At 39.6% G+C, this 15,416-nt stretch overlaps 1 protein-coding gene across 1 annotated transcript; it reads right to left on the bottom strand.

Moving 5' to 3' along the window:
• Positions 1-327: 327 nt before the first annotated feature.
• Positions 328-14,232, bottom strand: LOC139328777 (sodium- and chloride-dependent GABA transporter 2-like). The gene is made up of 15 exons (XM_070958781.1): positions 14,004-14,232; positions 9,588-9,778; positions 8,906-9,040; positions 7,793-7,933; positions 6,616-6,703; positions 6,399-6,531; positions 5,579-5,713; positions 5,170-5,273; positions 4,201-4,325; positions 3,935-4,047; positions 3,430-3,567; positions 3,233-3,335; positions 3,052-3,152; positions 2,449-2,619; positions 328-2,356 (listed from the first exon to the last, which is right to left on the bottom strand). Exons 2-15 carry the CDS (start codon positions 9,766-9,768, stop codon positions 2,243-2,245), a joined length of 1,782 nt encoding a protein of 593 aa, XP_070814882.1. The 5' UTR covers positions 9,769-9,778; positions 14,004-14,232; the 3' UTR covers positions 328-2,242.
• Positions 14,233-15,416: the final 1,184 nt, after the last annotated feature.

The following is a 15,416-nucleotide window of genomic DNA, read 5'->3' as shown; positions in this document are numbered from 1 at the left end:
TTAGAGCTTCTTCACTGAAGAACTCTGAGCATTTCTTGTCTGTTTTAGCTACCATCTAAGAATGAAGATCTTATGGTATGATTGAAAGCTACATTACAGCTACTAAATGGACCTCGCGGTGAGACAAAGTTAGGTTGAGTTGAGAGTTTTCTCAACTGCTGTTTCCAAGGTCAAGAGTGAACTTTGAACTTCAGCTTTGAAGTCATTGAAGTGCTGAACAAAAGGGGTAAATTGCAGATCTACAATTCTACGACCACTGGACAAACGCCATTAGCTGAGGGAAATCATGTGATCTGATCAAACACCAAGGACACAACAGTTTATTCATTATGATCCCTTTAATGGGCCATAGTGTCCACAAAACAAATCATTTTTCAATTAATGCCAAATTACTGTTAACATTTTACTAAGAATTTTATTTTAGAAATCTTCATGGGCTAAATAGAGGTAAAACATGATCAGGACTACAACAGCAAACTGGTAAACTGATCATTATTGAACATTTGTAAACGATTAATAGTTTACTTGAATTACTGTAACTTTATTTCGTCTGAACCATGTTCTGTTCATACTGATCTAAATAACTCATCAAACGTTAAATGCTGATTCTTCCTCATTCATGCTGAGTCTGGTTATGAGATGAAAACAAGGAACATGATGCTCATTAATACTGAATCACATTAATACCTGATTGCCTCATTCATAGATAGTATTCAAAGAATGCTACATTGCTTAATAACATTAAAATCATAAAATGAACTTTTTACATACAAATCCCATGATTCATTCGATCTCATGAATAGGTGAAACATTAGCTAACTGTTTGTTCATGATGTATTATCCATAGGCAATATAAGACGACACATTTAAACATGAATTCACCCAACTTCTGCCACAGATCACTTTTGACAACATTTCCTTTCAAAAAACAAATTCAGATGGATCCTTAAATGTGAAAAATGTCACATTACAGCATTTTTGTGTTAAAAGCAACTATTGCCACAGATTTAAATGACATATGATATGAAAAAGATACAAAATTATATAAACATTAACCAGAAACCTGATAAATGAGTAATCTGTATAAAAACTATAATTACACAAACTCAAATTTGAGACTACAGTCAAAATATAATCTACTGTATATGTCTGTTAAAAATAGCATTTTTCTGATTCTGACTGTTACGGCCAACAAGTTTGTTTTTCTTTTACATTCGGTGTGTCTACCAACTCGCTGGCATTACCATTTTGTTGTATTTAACACCAAACAGAAACACTTTAGTGTTGGGGCAGCATGGCGGCTCAGTCGGCTAAGGTGCACGCAGTGTCTGAGGTTTGTATCTGACTCTTAATGCTGATTACTGGATTCCTCTTTCATGTCACTGTTTTATTTAATTTACATTTGGCAAATTTAATTTACGTCATTCACAGTGACCTAAAAGTGACTCAAGTGTTCAGCCTGTATGTTTTATTTAGCAGTTTCTAAGTGTTACTTTTGTCCACGCAGTTAACAACCTGGTTAAAAAAAACGTAACCTAAGATATCAAATATCAGTTGGAAGTTGAGCATGGATGTTCACTCTTGAAGAAGAACTATGAGTTTAAGCAATTAGCTTATTGGCAGAATGCTAATCTGCAATTGAATAATTGCTTTGGTCATTAACGAGCAAAAACTCTCAGACTATCAAAAGTGAGAATTTGCTGGTTTTGTTACTGACCTAAAGTCAGCCTGAATGTCACCTCAGGCTCTGGGAAACTGTGGTGTACATATGTCGCTATTTTCAGGCATTTCAACACTAAACAATTGAACTGATACAGACAATAATCATTAGTTCCAGCCCTGCACACTAACTGTCAGTGCTGTCGGTGATGGAAGCTGAGGCTGAAAACCAAGAAATATTCCTTGTACAGTAAGTGGATCTTATGGATCGTATGCTTGAAGTGTCAGCCCCACAAGGGGGCGACAAACTACTAGAGAGAGGACAGGAATTTCAGTTTTTCTTCTTTTTTTTTTGAGACTTTCCTTTAGTCTTTGCAATTTAGACATTTCAAATCCAAGAAAGGTGTTTCAGGTGGTTGCGTCGAACTGCTATACAGATGAAAACAGTGAAGGGGCCACAAATAGACATTCCCTTGATGAAACAGCAAAAAGACTGGGAAAGCAGTGCTTTAAAAGCATCGTGGAGTGGATAAAGGGCAAGCTTTTCCTCTTTCCTCATGGTGTTTATCCAGGTTGTCTCTTGTCACTGGGACATAATACTGTCAGGGGATGAGGTCAAGTCCAACAGTTCAAGAGTTTTCTTCTCTGATTTGTTCAAAGAAAGGTCTTCAGATGGAGTACACAGGATGGAGAGCCTCTGACAAAGAAGAATAAAGGTTTGAAAAATAATAATAACAAAATAAAAACACTTTTTGGAGACATGGTGACCCATTTATATATGCAACTTACCTGTCGCAGGGTACCGGGAGTGACACTCAGATAGTACACCATGCAGAGAGGAACCATGAGTGTAGAGGAGAGAGTGAAAAACCAGCCGAGAGCGTAACCCCACCATGGATACTCAGTCGTGTTGTTGAACTTCAGAGGAGTGTATTTGACCAGGGAGAAAAAAAATGTCCCCTGAAAACAGTCATGGAGAAAGCTGTTAAAGTCTTGGGTTATCTTGTATTTTTCTTTAATTTTTCATGCTTGTTATTGCAATACTGCAAAATAAGGACAATCCATGTATTTTACATGATTCAAGTGGTGAGGATATGCTGTCTTCTAGCCCTGATCTGCAGCTTTAGATTCATTCTTTTAGCACACTATCATGTACAGTACAAAGACATTTCAACCACCAAAATTGATGGTCACCCTTTAAAGATTAGAAGCTTGCTTTCCTCTACTTACGTTTCATATGAAGGAATAATTATTTCACAAGTCGCTGTGATTTTCATGTGGTAAATCTGTCACTGTTATCTTTGTACGCGTGCTGTGCAAGCTTGACAAGCCTCGCAACATTAACTAAGGGGGGCAGAGCTTAGCTAATGGTCAATTGTGACTGCAACTTACCATGCATATTACTGGAGTAACATATTTCAAACAATACTTAATCAGGGGAAAAGGCTTGTATCCAATCATGTCTTCTACATTTTCATAAAACCGGTCTGCACCTGCAAATGGAGGAAAAGCTGTAGTGAGGTAATTAAACTTCACAGTTAACCATGAAAAAACCTCTTGTTCATTAACTCACCATAAACCCATCCAATACACAATGACTGAAGCGTGGCAAAGAGCAGCAGTGTCATCCCACTGCAGGCATAGTAGTCAAACAGCTGGAAGATGTACAGTCCCCCCTGTGTGTGAGCCGAGACCCTGTTATGGTCTTATTACATAAGAAAATAAAGGTTATTGTAAAATTAATGGCTTGACATTTTAATTCGACCTTACCTCTGTAACCATCACAAGGCCAATGAAGAAACTACCAACACTGATAGCCAGCAGAAGAAGTTTACGTCGGTGGCCAACGTGGAAGAAGGAAGGATTCATGTCAGAAATTGCTGTTGCGAGAGCTTCCAGACCTACAAACTGAGACACAAACCTCCCGGTTACATGCTGCACACATCACACACTCTGCAGAAATAGTTTCAGAATAATTTATAAAGTACTGGAGACAGTGTATACCTCTGCCAAGGCTGCACAATCCTCTAATCGAATTATTTTTTTCATAATGATAACGATCGGAAATTTTTACTCTGTATCCAGATCCAGATCTGCATCAAATACACCAAGTGACAAAAAGTCATAGGATACAGGAGCCAGATAGTTGTCATATTAAGTGCAGTTGTTCATGATAATGATGAAATCTGTACTTTTTGAGGAATCACTGTATCTAAAGCATTTCATGTTTTCATTTCATGATCATTCTCTCAGGTCTAAAGAAGAGTCAGCTAACCTCGCTGTCCAGTCCCAGCAGGATGACCATAATGAAAAAGAATATTGCCCAGAGCTGAGGAAAAGGCATCATGGCAACTGCTCGAGGGTAGGCAATGAACGCCAAGCCGGGACCTGCAGTGAGAAGGAGACAGTCAAAAGAAATAATGGATGCTATTTTTCTGCTGTTGAGTCAAAATATTTCACCAAAACTGCAAAGCTCAGGAACTGGTTCACGCATTCCATGATTTATTCTCTTCTTCATAACATGTTCCTCCGTTTACTCACCTGATTCTGCAACTTTTGATATGTCTGTGTTCTGCTCATATGCCATGAACCCAAGAGCAGAGAAGATGGCGAAGCCAGCTACAAAACTGGTCCCACTGTTCAGAAGGCACAAGTACACGCAGTCCCTAAAAACAAACAAGACAAAAAATCATTATTTTTGTTTGTATTAAATTGCCAAAATGTTCCCATTTTACTCTCTGTAGTTCTGACACAAACCCTATAGTAGTTATATTTTTGGCATGACTATTTTGCCTAAATGGCACGGTGGCACGGTGGAAACACTGTCACCTTACAGCTAGAAGGTCCCGGTTTGATCCCACTGTGGGCGCTGGTGCATGTCCTCCACCATGCCTTTGGTGCCTGTTCACCTGGGGTTTCCTCCTTAAAAAACCCCCACTATAAATGTGCAAGAAGGTCACCACCTGACCAATGGTGACAAAGAAACTGGGCCCCTGAGCACCGGTCAGATGGCAGTTCACCGCTCCTGGTCCGTCGCGGAGGAAGGACGGACCAAGGATGGGTCAAATGCGGAGAAGAATTTCACAAGAAGCATGGCGTGTGCAGTTTCCCTCCCTAACTCTGCATGTTGTGTATTAATGTGACTAATAAAGGTTGTCTTCTTCTTCTTCTTCTTCTTCTTCTTCTTCTTCTTCTTCTTCTTCTTCTTCTTCTAAAATGGGCATTGGAGAGGCTCAGATGTTCTGGTGATCTCTGGAGGTGACTCTTGAAAACATCCTGACATGAGGCTCTGAGCATGTAGAAATTCACTCTGTATCACATACAATAAAACATCTTTAACATGGTCTTTTTTCTATCATTTTGTATGGTGCATGTATTGTGTTTTTACTGGCCTACTGACACTGCTAACTGGGCACCAGCGTTGGAAAGTGTTCTTTCTTTATGTGTGTTTTGTTTGTATTCACAGTATCCTCACTGAGAAACAAATAATAGATATCAAATCAAACTCACTTGTAACAGTTATTGTTGTACTTATTGTAACTGCCAAGTGCAGTTAGACACCCAATGCAAATAGCATAGGAATAAAATATCTGTGTGCCAGCATCCATCCACACCTGCAAGACAAACATAGGACATGTTTTCATCTAAAGTAAATGAAATTTGCTTTGTGTACTGCAGCTCTGCAGTGAATGTCTTCAGAAACACCTCCATGAATATTTGCTAATGTTTTACACTGCTGCAGACTTCAGTGACATTAACAAAGCAATCACCTGCAAATTCAGTTACTCCACTTGAGTTACTTAAATCCATGGATAAGTAACAGATTATTTCAATCTCCTGAATAATTAACTTTCCTCAAAAGTGCCTGTGTGTATGTCGCTGTATATTAAAACAGAGAACAGTTGAAACTTGCTCAAACCTGTGGGTCAGCGAGGCGGGATGGATCTGGGGAGAGGTAAAACTTGATCCCATCTAAGGCCCCAGGCAACGTGATGCCACGAACAAGCAGCACCACCAGCATCACATATGGGAATGTGGCAGTGAAGTAAACCACCTATGGAAAAACCACAAAGGTGGATGTTGCTCCAGAACTCATATTTAACATTTCTTTAAGTTTACCATTTTCACCTTCTTAGCTTTGCCTGTTAGCATGCTAAAATTTGTTATTTAGCACGAAATACAAAGCATAGCAGAGACAGATGAAAATGTCAGCAGTTTGGCAAAAATGAAAATTTATCCTTAATCCTGATGATGGGGCAAGATGAGAAGTTAACGGACCCCCACTTTCATGTTTATCTTGACATGAAAGTGTGCATGAGATTTCACAGTAATCCGTCTAATAGTTGAGATATTTAACTCAAAGCTGAAACGTGAATGTCATGGTAGTGACACCTGACAGTAAAGTCAGTATTATGTGAGGTCGCATAACAATTAGCTAAAGATTTGTGTCTCCTCGCTCTAACAGTGTTGTTTTAGTAAGCACTTTTTTAATACTTGAACCATTTGCACATTTGAACTTTGTGCAAGCACATATTTTTGAGTCTGCACTTAAACTGTAATCATAGAAGCATTCTGTCTTGTTAAGGAATACAATTACACGGTTTTTGAAGAATGCCGTGTGCTAAAAGTATTGCTATTGCATTCCTGATGCACTGGCCTTTAACAGTTTAAGAGTTGCTAGATAGTTTGCAGACAGTAAAAATAAAGAAAAAAAAAAACAAACCCAAAACTTGTCCTACCTTCCCGGTGGACTTTACTCCTTTCCAGACACAAAAGTAACAGATGACCCAGGACAGCAGGAGACACAGAGCCAACTCCCATCGCATACCACCTAACTCATGGGGACTTCCTGTGATGTTCAAAATTCTCAACCTGCAAATCACATTTTCGGCTGGTAACTCACAGACATCACTTTCAGAGCTGATCATCAGATTTGACTTTTTCATCCATACTCACTCCCAAAACTCTCTCACAGGCGATGTTGCATTTTCTGCTACAGTCCAGTTCAAATGATCCCCCCTTTGATTGAACTCCACACAGGTCTCTGTTGCAAAGCACCACAGGATGTTTTAAACAAAGCATTCGAGTACATACACACACATTATCAAACTCTTTTGTAAAAAGCCTTCAATTGTTCTGCAACATCGTCACATTGAGAGAAATGGACAACATACTGCACTCCTGCTGCATCTCTATTTCTTTATATTCCTGTTTGCAAATTGTGCTAGTATGTCATTTTATCTATTTATTTCTACTCATAGGAAGCACAAATTCACAATAGCGGCCACAGTGTACATGCATGCATCCGCCATTCATGCATTCACACACACACATGCGCACACAACCTCACACAGAGTTGACCTCCACTGCAACTGTCAGCCTTGCTGTAGGATGGGCACAGCTTTGTGGATCAACTAATGGATAGATTTTTATGCATCTACTGGCTCCAATGAGGCCTCCAATCTAGACTTCCATGCAAAATTTCAGCCTCCTAGGGAGAAAACTGTGGCCGTCAAAGGAAATTTTCTGTGGAGTGAGCTAAAGAGCTGCCAGTTGCAGCTAGAAATAATCAGGGGGTATTTCCATGTAGTCTTGTTTATTAATGACACAACACTGATTTGTGGTATGTGAAGAAGGAAAGTTTCTCTGTGTTTCCTGAAAATCTCAGTTTAAGATGTCTTGCACAAGTAATTTAGAAGCTAACTGTTTGAAATTAACAATATTTGCATATTCATAGATGCTACATTTTAATGAATGTTTTTTTGGGGAAAGCCCATATCAGACACAAGTCATGACTCAGATTATTTATATCTTGTGATGTGTCTGGAGGGTTATGTAACAGGACGTGAACACCAAGCCCGACAGAGCATGACAAAATGTGTCCAGCATTTGGACTTTGCCCTCCAGATCCAAAACCAGAATCTCAAGTGAGTTCAAAATCTGATTGATCTCAGAAGCACCCAGTAATATGACACCCAACAGACAAATACTCGGTGAGCGATATTATGATCACTTTTGTCACTTTTGTCCCATCACTTTGTGCAAATGCAATGAGTCATTATTGCACGAAAGATTCATAATGTTTGCTTGTTCCCATGTGTGTTTATTCAGTCATATCACATTAGGGACATACCTGTGTTCCAGCTGTTTCTGCAGCTCGCCCAGGGAAGCTCAGATTGGAAAGAGAAGAAGAGATACAGGAAAGCCCAGGCCAATATGATGATGTAATAGATACTGGAGTATAAAACCACCACCTGACTGCCATAACCAATCCCTGAAACAAGCAAACAAACACACACATAAAAAGTCTTTAAATGACAAGGGCAACACAGCAGCAGCAGTTTGATTCATTAAACAACAACAAAAAAGGTTGGGATGCTGTTTAAAAGGTCAATAAAAACAGAATCCATGATTTGCAAATGCTTCTGGACATACAACATAATACAATTTAATACAGTATCAGAATTAGAAAACTTTTATGAGAAAGGAAAATGTCTGTTTGTTTTGGTTTGAAACACAGTATTTTGTTGGCTGCACAGGGATTGCAGTTCCTTTCATACTTTTCACAGTTTTAATTATGAATTAAATATTTTGATAATATTATTTTAAGTCAACGGGTGTCATATGTGATCTTAATTCTTTTGCAGTGCACAGAGTGCAGCAGGTGGCAAGATGAAGGACGTTTCTATTGTTGCAGATTTATTAAAGAAATTTGTGCTTCACTACATGTAATCAGCGGTTTTTGTAAATCATTTTGACACGTGACACACAAGGCAATATTTAACCCATGGGAGCCATGTGGAAGACAAAATATCTGTTCATTATGGGTTTCACAGCAGCACCTATATAAGCAGCAACAACTCATACAGATTTGCACACGTAAAAATTTTGTCTGCAATGTCTCATTTCTTGATATGCATGTTTTGTGCATTGTGCTTTTGTGAGGTGAATGGTCAGATCTGAGAGGTTTGAATACCATTAGCATAAACATACACTCATGCTGTATGTCACTGAGGTGTGACTAATAGCTGTATTTCATGGCTGTTGAACAGTTGTACCTAAAATATAATAGACTAATATTACAATCCTGTGAATTCTGGGGTTACTGTTTTGTTGATTATGAGATCACAGATTGTCCCTTTAACAACTTCATGTCACATATCCATTTCTAAAAAAATGTCTTCACCATGACGTCTTTTACATTTAAACACACATATTTACTTGATTTCACATTCTCGATCATTACCTTGAAAAAGGGGACAAACTTTCTTCCAGCAGGTTATGCTTCCCTGTTTGGTGTACTGGCCGAGAGACGTCTCCAGGAAAAACAGGGGGATGCCGCAGGCAAAGAGGAAGACCACGTACGGGATGAAGAACACACCTTGGGAAAACAGAAAAATTACACCACAGAAATCGTTTGCGTTGAGATAACAATTATGCAATAATGCATCAATAATCCAAATGCACATCTAATCTCCAATAATAAGTGACTCATGCACTCAGAATGATAAAATTTAGATAAACATTGTTTGCTCATATTCCATCATCTTTTCAGCTGTCTGGGCACCCATAAAATACATCCGTAGCTGCCAGTGGTTTCACGTAGGACTCTGATTGGTCTGAAACGACTTTGGTTTGGGCACAAGTGCATATATAACTTGAAGCTTAACGAGATGATTGCCAGCTTCTGAAATCTTATGCACTTGGAAATGCTGCTGCCTTGCAAAGTCACTGAGTTGGAATTTTTGCTTATCATCATAGACAAACATTATTACGATAAAGAAACCTTGCTGTTGCAGCAGTCAGTCTTTACTCAATATTTATTTCTTGTTGCTATCACAGTTTGAGCTGTTTCATACATTCTGCATACTTTTGAAGGCAGTAACTGATTTTTCCAGTGCCATTTTTTTGAATATAATGAAACTCACCTCCTCCATTTTTGTAGCACAGGTAAGGGAACCTCCACACATTTCCCAGGCCTATGATTTGTCCTGCAACAGCCAATAGGAACTCAATTTTGCTTGACCACTGTCCTCTGGTCAGGGTGCTGGGAGTAGGATGGGCTGGGCCCATGTCCAGCCTGAACTTGACCTCTGGACCATAAGGCATATCCGTCACACTGTAATGAGAGAACGGTTATTAGAATAAGATTCAATAGAATTTCTGATGAGCGTAGACTCTTTCAGAGGTGGATGTGTCCAAAAACAACTTTAACTCTGGCTTTCAGTGCCAAAATTACAATAAGGTTAACAATTTTCAAATTATGCAGTGATGTGTTTGAATTATAATTACTCATGTGGCTTGTATATTTTATTTTATAGTAGCAAATGCTGACTAACGAACACATTCTCAATATTTCAATTTTCAGTACCAAGTAAATAACGTAAAAACATAATCACTAACCACAGCAGGAATATTAACATGATTTAATTGCTGTATATTAATCCGCACAATGCCAGCAGTCTTGCCGTGTCAGGTCAATAGTGGGTCAGTGCTGCTTGGCATGAGGATAAGTCTTCCATCAATGTTGCTTTTGTGCTGCTGCCTTGGATTTGATGTGGGAGTGAAGCAAATAGACTGGAAAATATGTGTGCTACTACATTACTGTTAAAAAGCTCATCTCAAAGCTGGACTGATGCTGGCATTGTTAGCTTTATGGAACACAGAAAGCAGCCATACAACAGTATAAAAGGATAACAATGAAGGAAAAATGCAAACATATTAGCAAGTAGGCAGTTGCATGAGGTAAAGGCCCAAGGCTCATCATTGCGATGGGCTGCAAAAACAAAGATAGATATGAGATAACAAGTAAATCTGATTTGTCCCACTTGGAGTTAGATTCAGAATGGTGGGGCTTGAATGTTTTCTGAAATTCTCTTAAAGTCATCAGGGAAGCCACATATTGTGAACCTCAGTTTCTCCAGTTTGAGATCAATCTCTGTGCAAACAAAGAAACATGCTTTTTGCTCTGTAAGCTTGCTCTGCTATCACCTGGCCGTCGTACTGGTGGAGTCTGATGATGTCCTCTCCCATCTCATGGCACAGGCCTTGAAAACTTGTTGTTGCCTCTAAATGTATGGCCTCAATTTCTAGCCTCAACTCAGTGCTAAGGGAAAATATTTCTTCCCTGGTCAGGAAAGCCTCACGAAAAAGCTATTACTTGGCCTTCGCTATCTTGTCTCGCTTGTTATTTTAGCTCTCGTTCACTCTCGCTCTGTCTGGCAGTCAGAGCTCTGTGTCTGGGCAAGTTGAGGTGGGCAGTGGATTTTAAAAAGTATAATATTAAAGTAATTCAACTATAGTTGAAGCACACATTTTTTTTTAATAGTATTGAGTAAAGAATATTTGACAATGATATTCTGGAGATAGTAATTTCTGCCATAGGGAGGTGAGGCATCAGACCAGCATCAGCAGAGGTAGAAGACATTCAGATACTTGAGTTAAACCCCTATTACGGATGGTGTGCCTCCTCCCATTCACTAGAGGAATTCCTCCCCTTGGTGTAAGGTTCAAACCAGAGAATATGCAGTACCACCACTCTAAAAATCAACTGAGCCACAGCTTATAGCATAAATGTCATGTTTATCGTCCACTGAGTCCTATAAATGGTGTCATTGTTGTCCTGAAAGACCCCACTGTATTGGGAGAGAACTGCTCTACATAGGAAGAGTATGTTCACTCACAATGAGTCTCATTCATTAGCATTCATATAGAAAATATCTTATTTTGCGCGCAAATTGCAAAACAAGGAATAATAATTGACTTCTTTCAAACTGGATTTAATTTGCTTTTTCAGTTATAATCACTACTAAGCCCTCTGTCCTCATTAAACCAGACACACATTCTGCAGGAATCATGGTCCAGACATGTTGTAATGAATTCTTGTTATAGTTGTAGAACAGGTTTGTGTTTCAATGGACAAAGACAAATGTAAACTTGGTCTAACAAAAATCTAGCTACAGCTGAATTTGTCATTTGACCACCCCTACCCTTAAGCTTAAACCTAAATCCAACTACAATAACTTTATTATGGGTTACAGTTCCATCTGATCCCTAACTCAAATATGAACAAAACAAACAGCCACAGATGATGAAAACTTCAAAATCCTGTGGACATCCTTTAAGGTGAGGAGAGAATCAATTATAGAATCAGATACACAGCAGCAGCCTCAAACCTCAGGGATTCAGTATCTCCAGGACTTTCCTGCAGAAGAAGACATGACTTTAACCACAAGACAATCTCTCACCTAAATATTTTTGTCACTTGTCTGGTCTACTGCATTAAGCAACTTTTCAAAGCGACTTATTTGTGGGGAAAAGTCTGCCTTTTGTCCCAACAACAACAACAACAACAACAACTGTGTCTGAAATGCATAGTCCAATATTACACTTTGTATTGTGAATTTTAAAACCAATCATTTGTAGAATCTGTCCTTGCAAGAGATCTTCTATTTGCATGTAATATGATATCAGTGTAGTCAATAGTAAGAGCCACAGGGACCAGAGAAAGAGACACACAAGGAAAAAAACATTATGCGTGAAACATTATGACTGAAGGTGAGCAACAACAGCAGTGCTGACGGGAACGAGACAAAGGACGGAATTTAAAGGGATGAGGCAAAGCCAGCAGTATCTGAGAAATGCAGTGGAAAGGACCGCTTTGCTAAGATGTGTAAATGAAAAGGTGACAGTAATTGTACCGTCAAGTACAGAAGACTCATATTTGGTGTTTCACTGCCTTATGAACAATGTAAGCATGAAACTGCGACAGCACTGGCTTGCATCAAGGGGGTAGAGAATAATTCAGACGACATAATTGTTCATGCTCCAGACCAGGAGACCCACGATCAACGACTCCACACAGTTCTGAAGAGATTGGAGAGCTATGGGCTGACCCTAAATGCAGAGAAATGTCAATTGTAGTGGATGGATTTGTGACACACAGCAAGAGTCTAAAGCCATGCTAGCAGTTCTGTGAGGCAGCGCTTTGACAAAGCTGTGCTTTGAGCTGAATGCCAGCATCAGAGTGCTCAGAATGACAATACTAACATGCAGATGTTTAGCAGGTATAATGTTTACTTTGTTCACCAACTTAGGTTTGTGTGCTAACATGCTAACATTTGCTAATTAGCAGTGAACACAAAGTACAGCTGGGTGATTTTAGGGTGGGAATTTTAGCAGTTATTTGAATTAGAAATTTGACCTGCTTGTTGCACAAAATGAAAAGTCAGGGAGTCATCAAAGTCATGACATGAATAAGTTTCTGTACAGCATTTCATAGCAATCCAACAGTTGTGATATTTCCACTGGTGGAGCAACTGACACTGCCATCAATACAGTCACGTCCCAAACATGACTAATAGTGACAGTGATTCACCTTTTTAAAAACAAGGGAAGATATTTTGTCTGACTGAGGCTAGCGGAACAGATATGGCATTGCATTAGTTGCACAGGAATGTGCATTGCAATTCCTGGGAGACGAGGTGGCAAGAGAAGGCTGTTTGCAGCAGACTTACTGTTCCTATCAAATCATTCCATCTGAGCTCATTATTAAAGCTGGAACAGGCAAGATTTAACAAGCCCACGTGCTCAAAACAACTGCTGTCAGCTACTTATGGTGTTTTTTTTTTTTTTACAAAACTATGTCAACTAATATCTAGAAACTTGGCCTAGTTAGAAATAGCTTCTAGTTGGTAACTTCTGCTTTCTTTTTTCTTTTCTTTTTTTTTTTTTATCCCGGTCTACCAAGCATGGCCTCAGTGGTAAATAGTTTTCCTTCTTTGTTTGGATTATCTGCCAGTCCCAGACCATAAACACTATTTTGTGGTCCTGCTGTTTATTAATGTGAAAATGTTTTGGTTTTAGGATTTAAGATGCTGAAAATGAAACACTTTTAAGAGTTTTTTCATGCATCTTGTATTTTCTAAACACAATCAATGCATGGAATTCATTCATTTAATATCAATCCATTTTGTCAAAGTAACTTTTTAAAGTTACTTGTTATTATGCAATCTGTTCAAATTTGTGCCCAAGAGAAATGCATTTCTGAGCTTTTAGCAGCAATGGTCACAGAGCAGCCAGAAGTATTACACTAAACAAGGGAAATAGCTGCTCTCACTGCAGCACAGCCAGTCACCTTTGGCCTAGATAATAGAGCTACAAGCGGCAAGCATAAGTACAACCACAAAAGCCCAGCTGTCACTGTTCTGCAAGGATACCGTTTGTTTCCTGTTCAAGAAATCAAGCCACAGTAGTGAACACTTACAATTCGTACAAAAGACAAACATAAAAACAGAAAAAAACCCTGCTTGTGACTTCGAGGGAAAGGGAATGGTAAAGAGTACCTGAGAAATATCGCTTCACGTCAGTAGTCTGTGGCTCTGTGTTATGCTTCCATTAAGCTCTAGGTGGGATTCATCTGGTGCCTTCTGGGGAAAATAAAAGTCTAGATCTCCCAGTCTCCCCAGGACAAGTGTTCTTCTCAGCTCTGACCATGAGTGTGCCCATGAGGCGAGCTTTGAGAGAGCTCTGTCGGAGTGACAATGAGGGAGAGAGAACGAGCAGGAGGGACAGGGTGAGAGAGCCGGGGCGGGGGTGATCCGTGTTTCTGAATGAGCCTTCTGACTTAAGGCGGAGACTGTTCACTGTCACCACATGGACTCGCAGTAAGGAGGAGGGGATTTGCACAGTAGCAGCAGCAGCAGCAGCAGCAGCAGCAGCAGTGTGGCTCTGTGGGAGGCAATGAAGGTTGGCGGTATGTACACCACTTTGTTCAAGACATAAAAATCTCAACTAATATAATCTACAGAGGATGAAGACACAGTTTTCATCTAGCTCCACCAACAGGCTGACATTTTAGTATATAATTGAAATGTCTCAACAGTGAATTGAATGGATATCCATTATATCCAGAGGGTGAATTCTAATAACTTGTCATCAAGAGTGGCCATCAGGTCATCATAAAGAGCTTGCCTTATCTTAGCCTAAACTTAGACTGGAAGTAAGGGGGAAAAACAAGCATGTGTCTTTCGGTTTAGTTGGACTTAATCCACATGGCAAACAGATTGCTGTTCTACAGTATGTGTAAAGTTCAGCATCATTGGCATGGATAGCCATAGCATGGATATTAGCATGAATAGCAAGAGTGGTCACTCTGACATGGATTTTTTGCCACTTCACCTGAAAAAAGGATCCCAATGCAGCTGGGATTATAAGATATATACAAGACTTATTCACGTTTCTGTCAGATTACCCCTCACTTTCTGTTCCAGCCACTGCTTGGCTTGGCTTTTTAGCCCAGTGGCTAAGATAACAGACACAACTATGCCTGCTATGCCCTGTGAAGACTGAGTGCTGCTAAAGAAAGCAAACAAAAAAGATTGCTCCCGACTCATGCTGGTCTCGACTCTTCTCTGAGGATGGTGCCTGCTGATACTGAGGCTTCACTTGCACCTGTTGCTGGCAGTGTGTGGGTGGCTTGCAGCTCCACTGTGGGGACAGATCAACAGCCCTCATCCTGGGCAATGACCTACACTATCCATCATAGCATCCTGAAGGAGACTGTACTCATGTTTATTCTCTATGTCTATCAGCCATCTATCGCCAACAAAGTCCCTCTGGTCAATGACTTCAGATCATAAACCATTGGCTATTTATGTCTCACAGAAAGCTAGCAGCCACAGAATGACTGTGAAGCTAACTTTAGCAGCTCCATTGGAACTTGCTCAAATATGTAAACCCATGAGAGTATATAACTA

Source organism: Chaetodon trifascialis, chromosome 3, assembly GCF_039877785.1.
Source record: "Chaetodon trifascialis isolate fChaTrf1 chromosome 3, fChaTrf1.hap1, whole genome shotgun sequence".
NCBI classification, from domain to species: domain Eukaryota; kingdom Metazoa; phylum Chordata; class Actinopteri; order Chaetodontiformes; family Chaetodontidae; genus Chaetodon; species Chaetodon trifascialis.
This window is presented reverse-complemented; position numbering and strand designations above follow the sequence as displayed.